This window comes from Cynocephalus volans, chromosome 17 (assembly GCF_027409185.1).
Source record: "Cynocephalus volans isolate mCynVol1 chromosome 17, mCynVol1.pri, whole genome shotgun sequence".
NCBI classification, from domain to species: domain Eukaryota; kingdom Metazoa; phylum Chordata; class Mammalia; order Dermoptera; family Cynocephalidae; genus Cynocephalus; species Cynocephalus volans.
In genome coordinates, this window is record NC_084476.1 from 41,304,181 (window position 1) to 41,322,369 (window position 18,189).

Here is an 18,189-nt window from a genome sequence, read left to right on the forward strand (position 1 = left end):
ACTGTGCAGCCTGCCCTGTCCAGACCCCCATAGTCAGCCTCTCAGGAATGGGTACATATGCTTCTATGCTGGGGGCTGAGTCTCCTGAGGACCCAAGAGTGGCAAAAAGAGATTCTTAAGTTTCACACGGGCCCAGAAGGGGCCGTGTGCCTTAGAAGGAAAGGTGTGCTGGGGTGTTGGCCCTAAGGGGTTTCTCTAGAAGAGCAAGAGGATATGTAGGGTCACCTGCTGGTGGTGAGGTATACAGTTAGTAAGTGATAGAACTGGGATAGACCATTTCAGAGTTACATCTACATTCAATTGAAAACATTATCCAGATTAATCATCACTTCATTCAACCAATTTAAAATAATTTTTGGCTGTTTTAACAAAATTTATCTTCAAAAAACAAATGTTTGCCACCAATAAATACTTTTTTTTTTAAAGTGGCTATAAATTTGAAATAACAATGAAGGACTCTTTTTACACCCATAAAAAAGATTTTTAGGAATAATAATACCTAATGCTAGCAAATATACAGGAAAATGATACCCTCATACACTGCTAGTGAGAGCACAATCCAGTACAGCTTTAGAGAGCAACTTGGCAATCTCTAGCAAAGGCCTTTAAAACAGTTTTACTATTAACCCATCAATTCCACTTCAAGAATTTAGCTAAAGAAAACAGTCATAGATTTAGCCTCAAAGACACTCATCACAGCACTGCTTATAATAATGAAAAATTAGGAATGATATAAATTTCTAATAGGGCATTGTATAATTAAATTATGTTACACCCATACATTAAAATCCAAGCAGCCCAGAAAACATTGTTACAGAGATGCATGATATCAAAGATTGTTCACCATACTTCATTAAGTAAAAATAGAAGGATGAAAAATGTATGGAACAAGCCCACTTTTATTAAAAATATACACACACACATACGTAGTAGAAATCTGGAAGAGTATAAATCAAAATATTAAAAGTGGCTAACACTTGAGCATAGTATGGGTTAGAATATTATTTTCAATTATTATGTATTACTTTTGTAAGAAGAAAAATTATATGAGGGTTTTTTTAAAGGTATCACATGGATGAAAGAATACCAAGAGTTGTGTTTGTTTGGGGTTCTTTTGGCAGCTGGACAGTAAGGGGATCCAAGCCCTTGATCTTGGTGTTACAAGGTTGTGCTCTAACCAACTGAGCTAACTGACCAGCTCAAGAGTTTTTTAAAATATCACTGAAATAGGTCTGTAGTTTCCATTTAACAAGTATAGCAGCAAAAATTGATAGAGTTTTTATGTATAAATTACCAATGTATTTGTTTATAAAGATATATTACCTTAAAACATAACTTTATATCTCTTTTATACCACCCCACCAGTTAGTATTCAGCTCAATAAATACTTGTTGAGTAGAATTGAATAATCTAGTGTAAAAATTTTATAAATGATCTAGATGAGGAAGAACACAGTAAAGCTACTAGTTTACAGATGACAGTAAGTTCCTCCAGTTATATCTCAATCACATTTGACACTGACTGTCACCTCCTTAAAACTCTTATCATGGCATCTATGACACCTCATACTCCTAGTCATCATTCCATTTCAGTGTCCAACTGATTTCTCACCATGGTGAAGATCCTCTTCCTTTTCCGAACTGCGGGCTTTTCCCTTAAGCTCTAGTTCTAAGATGTCTACATTCTTCCTTCCAGACTCATTTCCTTGGTGAGTTCATCCACAATCATGGCATCACCTATCACTTCAATGCACATAACTGCTGGTAGAAAATGACCTTGTTTCACTGGGTGTGGCATGAGTGCTGTTGTTGCTACATATATAAGGTATTTTGATATTGCACAACAGCAATGATTAGAATTTTACAGTACAACTTCCCAAGGAAAAGATTGCTTGGAGGGTTTGAGGAAGAACTGTTGGCATCAGTGGCAGTGAACTCCTTCCCCTCTCCCAGAAAACAACCCCCACCCTGAAAGAAAAAATATGTAAATAGAAAAAGGTCAGCAAAGCACGTATTTAAAATTCTCAGGTTAATGGTGTTGTACCTTGTTTGGGAAAGGAAGAAACTAAGGAAATGTAATATTGGCCAATGGAAGGTTAAAAAAAAAAAGTCCTAGATTCTATATTTATAAAACATACTTATGTGAATGAAATACACATTTTTACTAATCACATCTTTGTTTTTTATTTTTATGGCAGTCAGTCCTAGTCAGCTGGTCACATTACTTTTATGGACTCAGCTCCAAGGCAAATCTTCCAACTATCTCCCTCCCCTTCCGATCAGATTTCTGCCCTTAAACTTCTGTACAGAAACTACAAATCACCACTGGGATTGCAGATTCATTATTTGGACTCAGGGTATATTAATCACAGGTTCTGAAATAAGCTAAGAGCTAGAGACATCCCTCAGACCCAATACGCAGAACATAGAAATTACAGACTTTTGGAATAAAAGGCAGAAATTTGGGGCTAATTTTTAGTCAACACTCACTGAAGGGTAGAACCAGCCTTAATATCTACCTAACAAATATCTTCAGACAAGCAAAACAGGAGAGAAGAAGATGGTTTGGGAGAAGAACAGAACTTCCAAGGCTCAGTACTACTAACACCTCCAAAAGGGGTAAAGAAGCATCTACACAGTCTCTAGGCCTATAAATCTGGGCCGTGCTCTGTGGTGACTGCTTATTAGAGCAATGCATAAGGACGCAGGTTCTGGCGCTTGCCAGCCAAGCAGAGGGGTTATTATAAATATTTATATATGGAAGTTACTCCGCAGAAAAGGAAAGCTAGCCAAATTAAACTAAGATCAAGAGCCAAGGGGAATCAATTGAATATGTGAATCAGAGTGGCAAAGACAGAAAAAAGAGTGAAGATCAGTTTCCAAGAAATGGCAGGAGGGCAACAAAATTTGTGGGATGGTTCAGGTCCATAGCCTGGGATTTGCTCCAACCCTACTGAACCTTACCAGATTAAAGACAAATCCTTGAAGATAATACACCAGTGTAGGCACCTTCTCCTTCCTCTGAACCCCTCTACTTCCTGGAGTCCAGGTTTTCTTCAGATTTGACGGGTAAAAGGCCGCAGTGTTATTAGGGAGATACTTAGGGTAGGCTGGGAGATCCAGGTGTGCTCTGATCCTCTGTAGCCCATCCAGTCCATCGAGTATTATAGGTAAATTTGGCACCACTAGGAGTCCAGCCAAACACTCTGACATTTCTCAACAGCTGACTGTAGTGGTACATCTTCTGTGACACCACACTATCCAACCACCTGACAGCTCTTTCTCAGTTTATCAACTCTTCCTCTCTACCTGCCCTTTGGTTGATTGGTATTCCTCAATGCTCTGTTCTAGATCTTCTTTTTTCTCCACTCAACTCTCTTCCTACAATTATATCTATGCTCATAACTCAAATCACCATTTCTACATACCAAGAAAGAACCACCAGTCCATTTCTGTCAGCTCTAAAATTATATATCCAATTGCCTACTGGATCTCTTCACTCAGTGTTGCACTTCAAACTCAACATCCAAAACCAGACACATGATTTCCCCCCCAAACATCTTCCCACCCCATTTTAGTTGGTAAAGGACACCACCATCCATCTAGATGCTCAAGCCAATAACCTCAGTCATCCATGAATTCTCCATCTCCCTCACTCTACCGCAGCAGAGCTGGAGCATGTGAATGGTTAGTTATAGGAGATATTTGGTCCTCTGGCTATCAGGAAAGAGCTCTAGAATTTCTCTGAAGATAGTATTAGCAAAAACACATTCTTGAAAACAAAAAGCAAACTATTCTGTTTAAATCAAAGAAGAGAACATTAAGTCTGGTCATTATACCTCAATAGTAACAGCAGCATGAAATCACTTAATATGATTCTCCATCCTGTACTCATTGCATTATAGTTGGCTGTAGGCAGCCCAAGATTCCCCCTTTCCTACAGATCAGTGACCTTTGTGGAAAGAGGTTCCTGCTCTATCATATAATAAGATTAAGTAGATTACCAATGATCTGAAATCCTTCCTTCAATTGAAGATTTGGAGAATTACAAATAGCGTTAGTAACATTTTCTTGACTTTACCACAAGGGCACTTCAAAAAGTTCACGGAAAGATTTGTATTATCTTTTAATTCTATTTTTCTATGAACTTTTTGAAGCACTTCATAGAATGGATGCTCACTAAAACACATCTTCTCCCCCTTAAATATAAATTCTACAGGAGGAAGGATATTCTCTAGTGTTTTCATTACTATGTCTCCAGTGCCTGATTCATTGTAGGTAACCAAAATATATTTTACTAATGAGCAGTTAATGCTTAATAAATATTAGATGAAGATAACCATATACAGAACAAAAGTTTAATATGTCTATTCTGCAATCTGTCTGTTCTTGAGAGGGGTAGTTAGTCATCCTTATTCCAGATTCTTCCTTTCCTACTGTGTTGGTTGTGCAGTGAGAACAAAATTAAGGAGGTGATCAAAATGGATCAAAAACATTAAAAGACCTAAACATAAAAGCTAATACTATAAAACTTCTAGTTATAGGAAAAAATCTTTGTGACCTTGGTGTAAGCAAAGATTTCTTATGCAGGGCACAAAAAGCACTAACCATACAAGAAAAAAGTAAGAAATAAGACTTCATCAAAATTTAAAACTTCTGCTCTTTGAAAGGCACCATAAAAAAATAAAAAGGCAAGCCACCAATTGGAGGGAAATATTTTTAATGCATATACTCACAAAGGTCTTGTATCCAGAATATATAAAGAACCCTTAAAACTCAATATCAAGAAGCCAAACGTTCCAATTTTTAAAATGGCAAACAATTTGAATAGACTTCATCAAATATGAGATACTGGTGGCAAACAAACTTATGAAAAGATGCTCAGTATCATTAATAATTAAGAAATTGCAAATTAAAACCACAAGATACCACTATACACCTACTAGAATAATATTTTTTAAAACTGACAATACCAAGTGCTGACAAGGATGCAGAGCAACTGGAACTTTCACACAATGCTAGTAAGTGTAAGACTGTACAGTCTGTTTGGAAAACAATTTGGCAGTTTTTTTCTGTATCCAGTAAAACATTCACTTACCACAGGTCCTAAGATTTCATCCCTAGGTATTTCTCTAAGAAAAATGCAAACATATGTCCACAAAAAGACTTGCATATGAATGTTCACAGCACCTTCCAGAAAGTGGAAAGCAGCACAAATGTCCATCAACAGATGAATGCATAGACAAATTGTGGTATATCCATACAATGAAATAGTGCTCAGCAATAAATAAAGGACAAACTATTAATATACACAAAAACATAAATAAATATTAAAAACAATATGCTGAATGAAAGAAGACAAAGACTCCATTTATATACAGCTTTACAACAGGCAAATCTATAGTGATAGAAATCAGATTAGTGGACATCTGGGGTAGGGTGAGAGGAGAATGATTGCAAATAATAATAAGGGAATCTGGGGAAGGGATGACAGAGATGTCTAAATCTTGATTGAGGAGATGATTACACAGGTGTGCACATGTATCAAAACTCACTGAATTGTACATTTTAAATGGGTGCATCTTCTTGAATGTAAATTATATTTCAATAAAGTTGAAAAAATATTATTTTGAAATAATTAAGGAGTTATTTTATCAATTTTACTATTGTTATCAAAAGTAGCTGGCTTAACAGAGGTTAATCAGCCCATTAGTAGAATAAGATCATCCTTGCTTCATCAGCCTTCTGAAACATGCCAGAGGAAGGGGTTCTCTGTCCAGTAGAAATGGAATAGGTTAGGGAATTGGTTTTCCAATCCACAGGATTTAGAGTGTGTATTTGCACACCCTCTCATGATTAACCTAAGTTAAATTTTAAAAAATCAGGACCAGGCTATGATAAGAGTTGAAATAAGCCATTTTTTGTTAGAAGGTTAATGCTTCAAAAGAAGAATCTCCTTCATGGGAAAACAGAACACTTCTAGTACATAATCTGATCGAGGCCTGGACCTTCCAAAAAAGGCAGAGAATCATCTGGAATATGTACCAGCAGGACCCCTCCCACACACATACACACACAGGAAATGGGCAGAAATGCCCCCTTGGCCACACTCTGTATGGCACAGGGAAGAATGGCTCTACTATCAGAGGAGCAAGTTGTTAAAACAGCCAGATGGATAAGGTTTTTATTTGTGACTCAACTTGCAAATATTTATTATGATCACTTTTAGCTGTCACATACTGAAAAGGCTTTCTGTGTAAGCACAGGAAGGGGACAAAGCAAAGGTAAAACCTGCTAACTGCCCTCTCTACCTACCCCACCTTGCTCTTCTTCTCTCCCCTACCTCTTAACTCATTGCCTCTCAATCCCCAGTAAGTGTTAAAATCACACCAGAGGGCTTAGGTTGGACCAAGAGTAGAGAAAGGCCTAGGATCGAGGTATAGAAAAGAAGTAAAGTGAGAAGAGGAGGGAGATGGATTCAGTAGACTGGACATTTGTCTTTTTTAGCCCTCAGAGTCCATGTCCCTTTCTTAAGAGTACTGTACTCTGATGTCCTTTCAGGCAATTAATTCTCCCTCTTTGTGTACAATGCTGGTAATTGTAAAATTGTACAGTCACTCTGTGTACAGCCTTGCCCTCCCTCAACAGAAACCAAGGGGGTTCCTAGGGGATCCTTTCCTCAGATCCTTTCTGTCTACATCCAGAGGGAACCATGGTTGGCACCTGACCAATCAAATTATCTGCTGGGAGTTTACCCATTTCTTTAGCAGAGTGATAGAAGAACCAAGGAAATGGTTAGCAGTGGAGCCAGGCAGGACAGTTGAGCAGTTCCTGCTATGAAGACCTTCTCTATCTGTCAGTTCCAAGCCTTAGGTTTTCCTCTTATACTGTGAGTCATCACCTCAGTGAAGAAATAAATATTTTTAAGTCCCTCTTCCTTCCCTACCCCCGCACTTTTCTCAATCCCTCTCATCAGAGTTAATGTCAGTTATCAGTTTGATATATTTTCTTTTAGACAATTTCTATACATCTTCTTGTTTTAAAAACTGCATGCATGTGGATATAAATAGAATTATATTACACACATTGTTATGCAACTTGGTTTTTAATGAGCTGTGACTTTCTATCTCTTTTGTACCTTCTCACTGTGCCTGATTAAAACTGTATACATGAAAATCCTGCCAAAGTTAGAGTCAAAGGGAAAGGAGGGACTCAGTTAGTCTCCCTATTACACAGCCCATTAATTACCTATAATAGAATGGATTTAGGCTCTCAATCAGCTAAACAATGAAGATCCTAAAGAGTGGTAACAGTGTCAGGCTGAAAAGTTCTTATAGGCAACAGGGAGAAAGTTCTTGTGCAGGGAAACCTCAGGAGGAAGATGGTATTTCAAAAAAGATTAAATGGCAACAGTTTATATATTATAGGTCAGAAGAAGGAGAGACTGGACAGCAAGGAGACTAGTTAAGTAGCTAATACAGAACACTAGATCTAAAGAAATAAAATTATGGGTTATAGTGATGGCCAGTGAAATGGAGAGAATCTTTTACTGAATTATAAGAAGATAAGACTAGAAGAGTGAAATAAATTATTGTAATTAGAAGAGCTGGATTTGAATCCTAATTCTGAAATTTACTAGCTGTGTGACCCGTGGCAAGATACTTCCCTACTCCATATCTCAGTTTCCCTGCCAATAAAATGAAGATCTTAGAATATCAGAGCCTTAAACTTTTTTTTTCAGCAGAACCTTGTTTTTTTCTGTAAAAACAAAGAAAAAAATCTTCAAGCAAATCTAATTTGTAAAACAAGTAAAAGCAAGATTGTTCTGGCTGAAGCATAGGTAAAAGGCTCAGAGCCCCAGCTATTTTTCATATAACCCCTCTCAGCCACTTCTCAGGCATTATTGAAAAATCTCCAGAGGTCTAAGGAACAAAATTTGAGAAATCTCTAAAGACCTTACTACCAATTCTAATATTCAATGACTCAAGGGGTATACTTGGCATAGGTGCTTAGAAAAATAGTAATGACTTTAATAGCTGCCACAGAATCATATAATAGAAAGAAAGGGTGACCTGACTTTTGCTAAGTTTGCCTGCTTCTCCTTACAGATCAAAACCAATTTAATGTTCAAAACCTCATCCAAACCTCTTGCAAATGGTAATCTAAACTCTAAACAATACAGTCACAAATAATTTACTACCTAAGAATTTAGCTCATTCCAATTTGGGATCCTCAAATTCAAAAGTTCTTCCTTATAAGCCAAAATTTGTTCCCCTATCACTGTCATCTAAATAAAGGTTCGTTTTCCACCTTCTGGAGCTAAACCAAGCAAGCCTAATCCTTCCTGCACATGACAGTACTCCAGCTCTTTGAAAAGAGCTATCAAGTCTGCTTTACTACCCCTTATTCTCCCTTGCTCTGGCCTGTCATGAATGTTCCACGAAGATGACCTGTTCCAGTTTTGGATCACTTCAATATTTTGAAGCATCTAAGTATAAGTAGATTTTCACTTAGTCATGGCTTTAAAGAAACTTAATTGGGCCAGACGATCTTCCTTAAACAAACAGCTATCTTTGATAATTATGTGTAAATGGAACACAAATTCATTATTTGGTAACTATTCTTTTCTTGCTAAACATTATCTGCTCCCAGTGTTTCAGAAGTAGATTGCTAAACCTTTTGGCCCAAAGCAAATTGTGAAAACATCTAGCTGGGGATGCAAAAACATCCAAGACTTGAGGTACAATGAAGCAGGTACAAATAATGTATATAAATAGAAGCATCCTGGCTCCAAAGCTTGCAGTCTAACCAACTCTCAGAGAAATGTCATTCTCATAATTACGAAATTCAATTGCCACCAAGGTGACATGGAATATCAGTGTTAGAACAAAGGCTTCATTCACCATTGCTCATCCTACTCATTCCATATTCCACTACCAAGTCTGTGATATCAGGGGGTCTGTGGCTTGGGCCTGGGTATCTGCCAGTCTGGGTAGTTTGGGGGATGGAGAATAGGAAGTACGACTGAGTCCCTAAGGAGAAAGCAAGCCAGCATAGCCACAGTCCGTGATGCCTGTGGGAGCACTGAACCTTTACGGTTTCCTGTGCTCCAGTTGTCCTGGTAACCTGAAGCCTCCCTATTTGTGTTGGCAGCATGGGGCCAAGAGCGGAAGCAAAGCTGGGATACCAGGAAGACTCACAGGGAAAAAAATGTGGGTAATGCAGCAGTTATGCCACAGGAGGGTCAAGCCTAAGGCATAAGAATTACCTGGTTGGGGGTAAGGGGGTAATGTCTTATAAAAATCAGATCTCTGGAGTCCACCTCCAGCATTTCTGACTCAGTAAGTCTAGAAATTTGCTCAGGAACCTGTAGTTTTAAGAGGCTACCTCCTACTAAGTAAGTCAAAGACCATACCTTTAAAACCCAGGCTAAGCAAACAAATCAGCAGTTGGGAAGAAAAAGTATTACCATCTAATCAATTTCAGAAAGCTAATATTCTAGCATACAGCAGTTCTCAATATTGGATGGGGGTAGAGGGGGGTGGATTTTGTCCTCTAGGACATTTGGCAAGGTCTGGAGACATTTTTGGTTGTCACAACTGAGCAGGTACCATTGGCATCTAGTGGAGAGTTTCTAAACATCCTACAATCCTACAATATATAGGATAACCCCCCACAACAAAGGAGTATCTAGCCCAAAATGTTAACAGTGCCAAGGTTGAGAAACTCTGTGCATTAAAGGATATTCTGTCCCCTCAACCCCATTGCCCTCAATGCCCAGGAAATCACTTCTACATATACAGTTTTAGGTCACAGTACAGACTTATGTGAAATCTCCGGGAAAAAAAATTTGAGACCCCCAGAAATGATTTTTTTTAAACAGTGAATTTCATGAAAGAGATGGGTAAGGAGGAGATGAGAACAATAGACAGTAAAGGCAAGTAAGCGCGGATAATAATGGTGAGCCAAAAAAAGAACAAAGGGAGGATGAGGCAGTGGGCGACAGCAGTGGGAAATAAATGCTGCTCCCTCAGTGGATATAGCCTATTTATGCCTAGAAAACTGGTAAAGAGATGATAACCCTATTAAAAATAGCATAGAAGCAAAAAGTGAAAAACAACAACAAAAAAATAAAAAACAGATAAAGGAACTATGTAGAAGTAGCTTTAGGAATTGTCAAGTGTAGATCTGGAATGAAAAGAAGACATTAGAGATTCTTCTGCAAAAGAATGCTTGAATAAAGAATCTCCAGCAAAGATGAGAAAAGAAGTTAAGAGGATATCTGAAAGGAGGTCAGGAATTATGTGAGAGAGAAAAATCATTTTAAGTATTTATGACCCTCTAGCCCTAACCACCCTCAAAAGAGGTGGGCCCATAAAATGCTCCTGGGTTTTACTGAGCAAATATAATGAAAGGGAAGGGAAACTGGAGAAGCAAGAGCCCACCTAAGAACTCCTCTGAAATGGGAAGAGGGCAGATGGTGGTACTCAAAGAGAATGAAAGAGGAAGGCTCAAAGAAGAGGAAAGATATATTTGAGAAAGAGGGAGAAAGAGAAGGGAGAGATTTGGTAGTAACTATGGTAGCCACTAGGGAGAGAGACTTTAGGGAAAGAGATTAAATGAAGACAGTTTAAAAAGTTCCGCGTTAGGGGCCGGCCTGTGGCTCACTCGGGAGAGTGCGGTGCTGATAACACCAAGGCCACGGGTTCGGATCCCATATAGGGATGGCCGGTTTGCTCACTGGGTGAGCGTGGTGCTGACACCACCAAGTCAAGGGTTAAGATCCCCTTACTGGTCATCTTTTAAAAAATAAAAAAAATTTTTTAAATTAAAAAAAATAAAAAGTTCCGCTTTAGGGATATGGGATGTGAGATATAACCCTCATCTTCTATCCCCTCTAAGAAACCTTCAAAAAAATTGATATTACTCACCAGGACTCTGAGGGTTGGGTTGGACTTTTTCGCAGTTATGACATGTCAGACTGCCTCCAGACAGATCCAAGAGCACAATTACACATGTTTTTGCCATGTATGATAACATTTCTGAAGCAACCAAGAGCCATGTGACAAGGTACTAAATCCGAGTTTAGAGCTGTACTGTCTAACACAGTAGCCACTTGCCTCATCTGGATATTTAAATTTAAATTAACTCAAATTAAACACAACTTAAAATTCAGTTCCTCAACCTCACTAACTGTGTTCCAACTGCTCAGTAGCCACATGTGGCTAATGACACAGGTAGAGAACATTTTCATCATTGCAGAAAACTTCTATTGGACAGTGTTGAAGTAAAGAGAAAGCTTAGATGACTAGCTAACAAAAAACAAACCCTTTTCAAATCTTTAAAGAGCTGCCACATTGAAAAAGATTTCTTCCATATTGTTTCAAAGAGCAGAAGTAAGCAAAAAAAGGAGTAGATTAGCAAGACAGATTTCAGTTTACCATCTCTCTAGTAACTACAGCTAGATAACAGAATAGGCAGCCTCCACTTCAAGAAAAAGTAACCCATTCAATACAGACAGTCCAGCAAAAAGCTACTTGGTTAAAAAACTAGATACCTTTAAGTCCATAATTTTAGGAAAGGAACAATTTACAAATGAGATAAAGGCAAGAATATAAAGATAGGAAATTTAGTCAAAATTAATGGTGGTTAGCTGGGGATTAATTATTGGTGGTGGGGGCTATCATGAATGTACTAATTTGTAAGCAGAAAAAAATAATAAAGAAAATTTAATAAGAATGTTTCCAAAGATGCAGAGACAGGGTTGAAAAACTTCAGTATGGGTTATTAATGGAAAATTGACTATAGTTGAAATCACAATCACAACCAAAGAATCTTTTATAATCTTTGACAGAATGTTGGGCTGTTTGAGCATAGCAATTGTAGGTTCCTGGAACTCTGGCCCTCTATCCTCCTGCCATTCTCCACAGCCTTATAAGTTATCTTTCTCAGTTCCTGAAACTTAGCCTGCTTCATGAGGTCTCTTGATCTTCATAGGAATGACTCTCTCATCATTCTCCAGTCTGAATACAGCATGCCAAAGAATACTGTTAAACTTCTATACTAGCTATGAATTTACCCACCCTCATCTTCCCCCACCCCAAAATGTATTTGCCTCGATTATACTTAATATACTGAATATATATACTTATTCATATATTGGCTCATGGTTCTATTATCTGTGCACTTTAGTGTGTGTGTGTGTGTGTGTGTGTGTGTACATGACAACATTCATGCACACACGTGATAGCATCTATTGTCTATAAGCATTTAGGAACCTGGCACCGGGATTATGAAATTTACTATATGGTGCCTAGCACAATGACAAGCTTAAATGGTGCCTCAATGGACTTTATGATAATGGCCATGCCATGTGTCTGGATGTATAAACTTGGGAGAAGAGACTGAAGTAGATGTGAATTTCAGAACTTTTTTTCTTATAGGAAAAATAATGAAAACATAAGTATCTTTTACTATATCTAGAGGAAGAATGTTTAATCACAGGAAAAGTTTAAAGCTTTGGTGAAAGCAAACATAATGGAGTTTATAAACAGTCTAGAATAAGAAAATGATGATAGAAGAGGAAGAAAGGCAGAAGTGAACCACGCAGAATAAATTACTAAAGACTAGCCTTGAAAAAATCTGAAGTTGTACCAAAGAGAAGGGAGGAAAAATAGAGGATTTCAACAAGAGAGTGTTAAAGATGGAAAAGAGCCAGAAAGGGCTGTGGGCTTTAAAAAATAAATAAATAAATAAATCAGTGAAGAAGTAGTGGTGTATGTTGGCAAACAGAAGTGTAGAGTTGAGGGGAGGGGAAAATTTATAGTAGAGGAAGTTGCTGTGAAGTTTTCCTCTAAAGATGCCCAGCAGAGCAAAAAATGAATGAAGGCAAAGGCCATTGGGAATAAGGTAGGGCTGGGGCTGAAACAGCACAGGAGAAAGCAACAGGGCCCAAAGTAGAAAATTATTTTCTTTTTTCATTAACTAACCAAAATCTTTTTGTTTGGGACCAAAGGCAATGGCAGGGTTTAAGGATCTTTAAAATAAATTGGAAAGATCCCAATCCTTGCAATTTGCCTTTGGCCCAATAACACAAATCGTAAGGATTGTGACAGAATTATTGTCAGTCTCTGAGACAAATACCAAATACCACTTTAGAGTTGATTTTAGAACACAAATCAAACTAATAAGTTGCTATGTTGTAAAAATACTACCTTGAATTAAACAGCTTTAGCTTTCTCTATCAGCCACAGGATAAACATAGAAACTCCATAGTTACATATACATCCACAGAAGATAGTAAGTAACCTTGCATATATGGTAAAACTGTTTCGCTTGTCTTTGTATACTGTTACCCAATGTTCCCATCCCAAGAAATGTTTCACTTGGTTCAGAATACATAGGGAAGATTAAAGGGCTATGTGGAAAAAAGTTAAGGTTAAAAATAAAGACAAGAGGAGGGAGAGGAAAAGTAGAAGTGTTATGCTACTGATATAGCAGTGAGGCATTGATACAGAATTCAGTCAACTTAGTGAGGGGAAATATGGCACAAAAGCAAGACAAAGGAAAAGACTCAACGCCATATAACTCATCTTGATAGCCTCACTTTGTTTGGGTTTTAAGTCAAACATTGAATCAGATTTTTTCAACTTTTCTATTTTTATTTTAAATTTTATTTTAAAAAATTCAAAAAAATTACTTAAATAATTTGACAGATGTAGTCATGCAATTTTAAATGACTATAAAAATTAGATCAGTGCCTAATTTTTTGGCAAAGACTGAATGGCAGACAGTAATGCCAGACACAGAAAACCTTGCTTTTAAGCCACTCTCTACTCCTCCTGCTCAGCGACCAACGTTGGTTCCATTCTACCTAATTCGAATTCCTCACCATGGCAAAGCCTTTGATGACCTAGCCACAACTGTACAATGACTCTAACTTCTGTTACTCCCTAAAATCTTCCTTTCACTGCCTACACAGGCCTCTGGACAGTGTAGTTTGGCCATTTCCACCCTCCCACCTGATGTGGATCTCGCTCCTTCCAGCTTCTCCAAGGCCTAATTTGGTGCACTTCCTTCCTTTGTTACTCCAATCAACAGAACTTCCCTTCCCCTTCTGGGCCTCCCCACCTGCCTCCATTCAGTCACACGCTATGTATTCAGCGTCTGTTTTGCGTTTCCCGCCCATGGCGACCCCAAGACAGAAGCCCCCTCAGAGACCCCTCCACCCATAAGCTCTCCCGGGCTCTTCCCCGCCCTTCGCCGGGCTCCGGCCCCCCAAGTGTCCCCGTGCCGCGACCCACCAAGGCCGCTCTTCTCTTCCTCCTGGCAGCGCGGCGGACAGGCGGGCGGGCCAGGGTCGGCGGTGACTCACCGCAGGGCTGGCCGGCCGGGGGGCCGGAATGCGCTCACTTCCTCACCCCGCGCACCTGCCCGAGCTGCTGGAGCGCCGCCCGGCCGAGCCTCCGGCGGATGTTTTCCTGGTCCCCGCGCAGGCGGCACAGGCCAACTGCCGCGCCCCCTGCAGCTGGCGCCCCAAACCACCGCTCGCCCAGGACTCAGAGGACTGAGACCTAACACTGCATGCACACGCGCGCGCGCACACACACACACACACACACACGAAGCGCGCACGCCAGCAGACGCGCATGCAGGTTCGACCAACACCTCCACGCCGCCCCCCAACTTCGGGCAGAGGAATCCTGGCTCAGCCTGGCCTCTTTCCAGAAGCCCCCCACTCCCGCCCCTCGTCTGTATGCCTACCTCATCTTCATTACAGGCGGCTAACCCCTACCTCTCCCGTCCCTATCACCTCACACACACCAGTCCCCGCCGGGCCCTTTCACCTCCAGCACCACCGTCAGGCTCTCGCTCCCCACTCACGTCGGCCCCCTGACGGGACGGGTGCAGGTCGCAGGAGCAGAAGGTAGTCTTAAGGCCCAGACTTCCAGGGAGCAGCAGCAGAAATGCTCACTGACCACTTCCCTCCCCCAGAAAGGCAGCAGCAGAGCTACTCACTGACCACTCACAAGGCCTTTGTGCTAGACAGGCCTCCTAACACACCTGCTCCAACCAATAGAGCAGTCCAAGGCCAGGCCTCCCACACACCAGTCTACCTCAGGGTAGGCTTCAACCGAGTTTTCCTTTTTTTTTTCTTGGAACTCCTCTGAAGTGGGAAGTGTGTTAGACCTTACTAGGGCAAACGTGTGGTATACATTCTGCATCTCAATCCACCTAAGCTCTCTTCTTGGAAGAGGACAGCTAGGAAGTTTGAGGTTCTCTGACTAAGTCATTTCTGAATGGTGAAGAGGTAACAGGCAGGGTGGCCCTCTGAAAAAGTCTGCCAGAAGTAGTTGTATCTGATGCACTAGATGACAGGGAGTGAGCCTTGGAGTAAATGGGACTGGAGACTTAGAAGGAAAACCAGAACAAATTCCAAAGTGATTGGCCCTGTGGGTAGGAGGGCAATATCTGGAACATGGGTCTTTGAAGTGTGGAAAAACAAAAGAAATCCAGTTTGACCAGGGCCCTTAGTACCAAAAAGATGGCTGCAGAGTAGTCAGAAAGGAGAACTTGAGAGTTCACATGAGTGAGGATGGGAAGAGATGGATCAGAATCCTAATGAGAAAAAGCAGGAGTCATAAAGTTAGCTGTAAGGATGATGAGAAAACACCTCTTCCCAGGGTAGCGGTGATGGTACTGATCTGGGGAAAGCAGGTTTATCAGCTACACTGTTCAGAATCAAACCAGACATTCGGAATTCAGTACAAGGATTGAAACCAAAATGCTCCTGGATATATCTGTTTTTGAAGAAGTGGTAGGGATGACAGAGCATGAGTGTGAAAGGGGCAGAAGTCTGTGCCAGGAGAGAGCAGTCCCCAACAGAAGCCCTCAGCTGTGCACACAGAGCTGCTCAGTCATTCAAAGGAAAGATGTCACCCATTCTGTCTCTGAGCTTTAGCACCAACTGCTGTAGCTAATATTTCCTGAAGCCTATGTGCCAGAGACAGTGCTAAGAGCATTACATGCATTATCTCATTTAATCCTCATAACAACCTTGTGAGTTGGCATTACTATATCCTTTGTAGATGAGGAAACAGGCTTAGAGAGGTGAAGTAATTTGCCAAAGGTTACACAGCTAGTAAGTTAGAGTCAGGATCTGAATCCAAGTAGTCTGTCTCTACAGCCAATGCTCTTAATCACCTGTGCTGGGGTCCTCCAGAACCTGCGGGAAACTCAGAGGAGGATGCCGAAGGATAAATTCCTAAAACCTCATTCCATCATGTATAGGAGGAAAGAAGGGGTACCTCTGTGAAATTGGAGTGATTCATTCCATTAGGGCATTTAGAGGAGATGCTCCTCTGTGAAAGGAGGTAAGAACCATCCCCCGGTATGGGGCGATCCTGTGCCTGCTGTTATGTTTGAGGGAGTTAAACATCTCTGGGATGCCTGAGGAAAAGAGAAAGCCCTCTCCCCCATCTCTGAGGAGCAGCCCTGTTTCTTGGATACATCAATGAAACCCTGCTCTGGGGTCTAAGAGAAACACATTCTCCACTCCAGGTGCCTGCTTGCTCTCCTGGAGCCTCTGGCTGTCGCACCCTACTGCAGCTCCTCGGTTTGGCTGGGTCACAGGATTAGCCATCCCCAGGAAATGCCTCCCTCCGGTTCAGGCAGGGATCCCAGCATACACACCCCTGCTGGGGGGTGGGGGGGGGGTGGCGGAATGCTTCCTTCTCTTCAGGTCAGGGAAGAGATCTGGAGACCACCTGGGGCCCTTACCCCTCCCAACTCCTTGCTGGAGAAATGCCCAGTGCAGTGCCCCTTCCATGTCCACCTCCCTCCCTCTAGCTGTACCGGGGCATGAATCAGCTCTCACAGCTTGTTAAAGCTAGACCTCTTGTTTTCATGCCCTCATCTCAGGAAACAGAGTTACAGCTTTTCCAGCTCTACTCAGCAGGAGGCCAGGGTCCTCACTTTATAAACACCCCCAGCCTGTGAGAGCAGAGGGCACGGAGATGGTGTGAGACAGGAGCCCAAGGGAGAAAGAGACAAACTAAGACTCAAGGAACAAAGCAAAGAGAAGCCAAGGAGTCGAGACCAGAGTAGCCCGACAGAAGCCAAGCCGGGTCGGAGAGGGCTGTGCTGCAGGAATGGCCCTAAGGATGCTCTGGGCTAGACAGGCCAAAGGGATCCTGGGAGGCTGGGGGATCATCTGTTTGGTGATGTCTCTATTCCTCCAGCATCCAGGAGTCCACAGCAAGTGCTACTTCCAAGCTCAAGGTAAAGCGGGGTGTGGCATTAGGGAAGGATGAAGAGCAGAGGGAGTTGGGAGGAGGGGGGCTTAGAGATGACCCTGTGTCTGAATACCCAGATTCCTTTGAGCTATAAAAAAGGAAAGACTAACTATGGGGTAGTGTGCACTTACTCTCTCCTACCCCAGACCAGAAGAAACTGTCACCATTACTCCCACACCCACTAACATTTCCCATTCTTCCCTAGCCCCCTGTCACTATGAGGGAAAATATTTTACCCTCGGTGAGTCCTGGCTCCGCAAGGACTGTTTCCATTGCACCTGTCTGCATCCCGTTGGTGTGGGCTGCTGTGACACGTGAGTGACCAAGGATGGCCAGAGGGAATGACTCTGAGTGACTGAGGGTTTGCCATGGAGTGACTAATTTGCTGTGACATGAGAACGAACAGAAGTATGAGACTGGCCAAACCTGAAGTACCAACAAGAGTGTGAAAGATAAGGTTTCAGACTACAAAGTGAGGGAGGTCAGGGTGGATCTAGGGGGAGAATATTCTTGCTGTAAAACAAAAAGTCCCTATATGGTTGATAAAAGCTTAATTAGGGGGACCAAGGGGACATTAAAAGAGTATATAGGGGGAAGGCTATGAGAGAGGGAATGGGCGGCAGGGATAAAGGTATCCTTTCACTGTGCTGACTCCTTCCCCATTCTTGGTTCCCTAGGTCCCAGCATCCCATCGACTTCCCCGCTGGGTGTGAGGTACGTCTGGAAGCAGGAACCTGCCAATTCTCCTTGGTGCAAAAATCTGACCCTCGGCTGCCCTGCAAAGGCGGAGGGCCTGACCCAGAGTGGGGCTCAGCTATCACCCCTGTTCCTGGGGCCCCTGCTCCCCACTCAAGCTAAACCCAGCTGATCACCCATCTGCTGACTGCTCACTGCTG

The 18,189-nt window shown here is 41.5% G+C and overlaps 1 protein-coding gene across 1 annotated transcript; it reads left to right on the forward strand.

The window, feature by feature from the left end:
- The first annotated feature begins 17,149 nt into the window (after positions 1-17,149).
- MSMP (microseminoprotein, prostate associated) lies at positions 17,150-18,151 on the forward strand. The gene is made up of 3 exons (XM_063081509.1): positions 17,150-17,279; positions 17,499-17,607; positions 17,971-18,151. The coding sequence occupies exons 1-3, from the start codon at positions 17,150-17,152 to the stop codon at positions 18,149-18,151; spliced, it is 420 nt and encodes a 139-aa protein (XP_062937579.1).
- Positions 18,152-18,189: the final 38 nt, after the last annotated feature.

What these genes read in the sequence shown, in the direction of transcription:
- MSMP (XM_063081509.1), top strand. Translation starts at nt 17,150, where the DNA reads ATGGCCCTAAGGATGCTCTGGGCTAGACAGGCCAAAGGGATCCTGGGA. An exon ending in GTGCTACTTCCAAGCTCAAG is followed by an intron (nt 17,280 to 17,498) that starts GTAAAGCGGGGT and finishes ATTCTTCCCTAG; the next exon opens with CCCCCTGTCACTATGAGGGA. An exon ending in GGTGTGGGCTGCTGTGACAC is followed by an intron (nt 17,608 to 17,970) that starts GTGAGTGACCAA and finishes TTGGTTCCCTAG; the next exon opens with GTCCCAGCATCCCATCGACT.